The sequence below is a fragment of the Muntiacus reevesi genome, chromosome 5 (genome assembly GCF_963930625.1).
Source record: "Muntiacus reevesi chromosome 5, mMunRee1.1, whole genome shotgun sequence".
In the NCBI taxonomy this organism is placed as follows: domain Eukaryota; kingdom Metazoa; phylum Chordata; class Mammalia; order Artiodactyla; family Cervidae; genus Muntiacus; species Muntiacus reevesi.
The window spans coordinates 38,580,638-38,585,850 of record NC_089253.1 but is presented as its reverse complement, the minus strand read 5'-3'; the positions used below and the strand labels follow the sequence as shown (position 1 = coordinate 38,585,850).

The window sequence follows — 5,213 nt, the reverse complement described above, 5'->3', positions numbered from 1 at the left end:
TACAGCGCGGGCCAAACCTACGATTTTCAAAACTGAAGACTCGACCAATCCCCGTCAAGTTTGTCTGGGCGGCTGCAAAACTCTAAGCCAATCAAGTAAAAGGGAGCACCAGTCAGGCCATCGATTGGCTCTGCGGATTGGCAGTCTGCGGGACTAAGAGGAGGGGCGAGGAAGCGTTGAAACTTTAACCTGTACAGCTTCCGGGAACAGCGGCGCGCGGCCTAGAGAGGCGATCACCGGAGGTGGGGGTTGCGCGCGCAAGGCCTCACACGCCAGAACTACAAGTCCCAGCGTGCATTGCGAGTGCCCTGAGGGACCTGGGAGATAGGTGAGGCCTTAGTTGTGGATCGTCCTCTTTTCGGGAGTCTACACTTTGCTATTTCTTCACCCAACTCTGTCCTCAATACGGGACGACCTCTGCCACTTTACAGAAATAATATAGACGATGATGTTTCTTAATGATTTCAACTTAAAATTACAAAGCAAAACAGCAAAATTTATAATACAGCGAAATTATTTCCATAACAATTAACATTGTCTGAGCCACAAGTAAAGCCACTTTGCTTATATGCTTTCCATGCTGTCAAAGGTTAAAGTAAGAATCCAGATTTCCATTTCCACACAAATTTTCAACCTCAAACTGCAGTTCCAGCATACTTTTTCAGACTTTGATGCAAATGCAGAGGAAATTTCCATTATTTCATAATCAACTTAACTCTGTTATTCAGGACTTTCCACTTAATCTCCAACTGGAATTCATTAATCTGCAATGCGATGACCTGCTAAAAGCAGATATCAAGAGAAGAAGCTAACAATTCTACACATACCTTTCTGGTGATAGTTAAGTTACCAAGGCGTGTTGGACTCTCCTGAGACTCTATGGGCTATAGCCGACCCTGTGGACTGTAGCTCACCAGGCTCCTCTGTCCATGGGATTCTCCAGGCAGGAATACTGGAGTGGGTTGCCATTTCCTTCTCCAGGGGACAGTCCCAACCCAGTGATTGAACCCTGGTCCACCAGCATTGCAGGCAGATTTCTTACTGATTGAGCCACTCAGTTCAGTTCAGTTCAGTCGCTCAGTTGTGTCCGACTCTTTGCGATCCATGGACTGCAGCACGCCAGGCCTCCCTGTCCATCACCAACTCCCAGAGTTTACCCAAACTCATGTCCATTAAGTCGGTGATACCATCCAGCCATCTCATCCTCTGTTGTCCCCTTCTCCTCCTACCCCCAATCCCTCCCAGCATCAGGGTCTTTTCAAATGAGTCAGCCTTTCACATCAGGTGGTCAAAGTATTGGAGTTTCAGCTTCAACATCAGTCCTTCCAATGAACACCCAGGGCTGATCTCCTTTAGGATGGACTGGTTGGATCTCCTTGCAGTCCAAGGGACTCTCAAGAGTCTCCTCCAACACTACAGTTCAAAAGCATCAATTCTTCAGAGCTCAGCTTTCTATATAGTCCAACTCTCACATCCATACATGACCACTGGAAAAACTATAGCCTTGACTAGACAGACCTTTGTTGACAAAGTAATGTCTCTGCTTTTTAATATACTGTCTAGGTTGGTCATAACTTTCCTTTCAAGGAGCAAGCATCTTTTAATTTCATGGCTGCAGTCACCATCTGCAGTAATTTTGGAGACCAAAAAAATGAAGTCAGCCACTGTTTCCCCATCTACTTGCCAGGAAGTGATAGGACCAGATGTCATGATCTTAGTTTTCTGAATGTTGAGCCTTTTTTTTTTTTTTTTTGAACCACGGCCCCCAGGGGCCTGTTTTTTTATTGAAAATACAGCCAGGGGGAGGTGCGATGGATGAACCTCAGCCCGGCCATCAGCGAAGGCAGGCAGGTGGCCTCGAAGACTCATGGGAGGGACCGTCAGCTGAAGGAGGGGGCCACGCCCCCACGTGGATGGGCTGCAGCTGGCAGGAAAGGCCAGCTCTGACCTCTAGCATAGTCCTGGTAGAAAAACAAGACGTTTCCCACAAGCAGCAGCTTCTGTGGGAGCCTGCAGGCCACCGGGAGGCCAGGTCATTTCAGAGTGACCGCGTTCTACCATGGAGGAGGTAACTCGTCTTCTCCTCTGAAGAGTTCCTGGTCGAGGAGTCAGGAGAGAGAGGCAGGCCCTTCGGGGTGCAGGACCCAGAAGACCCAGGGCCCTTGCCCTCGCTGGGGTCCACGGGGCCCAGGCGCCCCCGAGCTGCCCGCTGGGAGAGCAGCTGCAGCACCTGCCGGGCACGCTGGGTCCCCCCGGGCGGCAGGGCGCAGGCGCCCGCCTGGTCCAGCTCCCGCATCAGGGCCTCCGCCTTCTGCACCGTCAGCTCGCGGGCGCGGCCCCTGAGCCCCTCCAGGTAGGCCAGCAGGGCGGGGAAGTGCTCGTCAGGGACCTGGAAGGGGCGGGAAGGTGGTCAGGGTTGGTGGGTGGTGCTCGGAGACAGCGGGTGTCCAGGGCTCACCCCGAGGAGCTGCTCCCAGACGGCACCCCCGGCCCCCGCACAGGCTCTCCTTATGCTCCAGGGGCTGGCAGAAGTCGGCCCTCCTGAAACGCCGCGAACAGTAGGCAGATCGTTTTTAGAGAGAAGTCTCTTGGGACAAAGAGAATCCATGAAGAGGTGACAGTGTTCTGGGTCAGAGATGGATGAGAATGCCGGGTCTCAAGAAGGGGAAGCTCAGGCTGAGACCCGGGAGTCCTGCTCAGCCCCTCCCGACCCCCAGACCCTCCTTCCGGGCTGGCTGCGCAGCCCTCCCAGAAGCAGGAGCAAGGGCGGGGCTGAAACAGGGGCTGGGGTCCAAGTCAGAAGTGGCTGGCGCCCTGCAGACTCCAGAACCTGAGAAGAGGCGGGTGCCCCGCGCGGCCCAGTGGGGAGGGCTGTGGGGAAGGGGCGCGGGCTGGCGTTTCCGGCCTCTGCGCCCCGCGTCCGGCCCCGCAGCGCATGGCCTCCTCCATGGAAGAGCCCCCACCCTGTCCTGTGCACGCAGAGGCGGCCCTCGACGTCCCCACCGGGGGAGTCCCTCCTAACTGGGATGACTCTGACAATTGTCCCAATGGATATGACGGCCCCAAAGGAATGGATTACAGCCCGTCCAGGGAAACGGGCGAGTCTAGGCTGATGCGAAACTCGCAGTACACGGTAGGGCAGCAGCAGAAGGAAACAGAAAAGCCCCGGACAGGGTCACTGAGGCGCAGCGAGCGTGAGACAGGAGGCAGCTGCCCAGCTCCAGGCGGCCCCCAGGCACGTGCTGGTCACTGAAGGACTCAGGAGTGACGTCACAGGAACAAACCTGACAGCCACCCGAGTCACACGACTGACATCAACGTCAAGCCTCTGCGAACCGGCCACGCCCAGCCCACCACGCCGGGCACACAGGAGCCACGCAACTGTCCTCTGAGCACGCCGGGCCGGGCGGGTCAGGTCAGAGAGGAGACAGGGCAGGTCCCCGGCAAGCGCGGTTCTGCACAGACCCCGCACAGACGGTGGAACCGTTGTCTGGTGGACGCCCCATCGTCAGAGAGGCGCACCGCCAGGTCTGACGGCGTCTCCCGGACACAGCGGAGGAGCCGTGGCGGGGCAGAGTGGGCAAGACCTCCAAGCACGTGGACGGTGGCTTTTCTGGAGTGGCGGCCCCAGAGCCGGGAGCCCCGTGGCTGAGTCCAGCCGCTGGGCAAAGCCGGCAGGGCTTCTGCTCCCTGACCCCCAGGGGCCCTCCCTCTGGGCCCAGTTTCATCTCTGGAAGACGGAGGGCTCAGTGGGGTTCTCCCACGCGGCCTCCATGAGCTCCATAATTCCTTGTCCTCCTAACACAGGCCACGGGAGGGGGAGGACTTCCCCGCACCTGGAGGGAGGCCGAGTCCAGTGTGGCCCAAGCAGGCACTGCCAGCCGGTCCTTCCCCTCCATCATGAGGAGACCCGACCGCACCCTCTGCCACTCAACTGTGCAGAGGCCTCCCCCCACCCCCCGAGTGTGCACAGACGTGTCCCCCCACCCCCCGTGTGCAGACGTCCCCCCACCCCCCGTGTGTGCACAGACGTGTCCCCCCAACCCCCGAGTGTGCACAGTCGTGTCCCCCCACCCCCCGAGTGTGCAGACGTGTCCCCCACCCCCCGAGTGTGCACAGACGTGTCCCCCCAACCCCCGAGTGTGCAGACGTGTCCCCCCACCCGAGTGTGCAGACGTCCCCCCATCCCCTAGTGTGCACAGACGTGTCCCCCCACCCCCCGAGTGTGCACAGATGTGTCCCCCCACCTGAGTGTGCAGACGTCCCCCCATCCCCTAGTGTGCACAGACGTGTCCCCCCACCCCCCGTGTGTGCACAGACGTGTCCCCCCAACCCCCGAGTGTGCACAGACGTGTCCCCCCACCCCCCGAGTGTGCAGACGTGTCCCCCCACCCCCCGAGTGTGCACAGACGTGTCCCCCCCACCCCCGAGTGTGCACAGACGTGTCCCCCCACCCCCCGAGTGTGCACAGACGTGTCCCCCCACCCCCCGAGTGTGCACAGACGTGTCCCCCCACCCCGAGTGTGCACAGACGTGTCCCCCCACTTCCCAAGTGTGCACAGACGTGTCCCCCCCCCCACATGTGCAAAGGCCTCCCTGCCCCAGGGGGAGGAGCCCCACCTGGTCACGGTCATACATGTGCAGTAGCAGCCAGGTCTGCCTCGTCTTCTGGAACCTCCAGTCCTCGTGCTTCTGGGCCCAGCTGGGGAACAAGGACAGGGGCTCAGGTCCCGGAGGGGAGGCTGAATGTTGAGCCTTAAGCCAACTTTTTCACTCTGCTCTTTCACTTTTATCAAGAGGCTCTTTAGTTCTTATTCGCTTTCTGCCATTGGGTGGTGTCATTTGCATATCTGAGTTTATTGATATTTCTCCTGGCAATCTTGATTCCAGTTTGTGCTTTATCCAGCCCAGCGTTTCTCATGATGTACTCTACATATAAGTTAAATAGGCACGGTGACAATATACAGCCTTGACGTAGTCCTTTTCCTATTTGGAACCAGTCTGTTGTTCCATGTTCAGTTCTAACTGTTGCTTCCTGACCTGCATACAGATTTCTCAAGAGGCAGATCAGGTAGTCTGGTATTCCCATCTCTTTCAGAATGTTCCACAGTTTGTTGTGATCCACACCGTCAATGGCTTTGGCATAATAAATAAAGCAGAAATAGATGTTGTTCTGGAGCTCTCTTGTTTCTTCGATGATCTAGCGGATGTTG

General features: G+C 57.3%; 1 protein-coding gene across 1 annotated transcript; it reads right to left on the bottom strand.

Annotated features, from left to right (window-relative positions):
- Nucleotides 1–1,806: 1,806 nt before the first annotated feature.
- Nucleotides 1,807–4,726, bottom strand: LOC136168935 (uncharacterized protein C7orf50-like). The gene is made up of 2 exons (XM_065936679.1): nucleotides 4,621–4,726; nucleotides 1,807–2,389 (listed from the first exon to the last, which is right to left on the bottom strand). Exons 1-2 carry the CDS (start codon nucleotides 4,636–4,638, stop codon nucleotides 2,039–2,041), a joined length of 369 nt encoding a protein of 122 aa, XP_065792751.1. The 5' UTR covers nucleotides 4,639–4,726; the 3' UTR covers nucleotides 1,807–2,038.
- Between the last annotated feature and the right edge of the window lie 487 nt (nucleotides 4,727–5,213).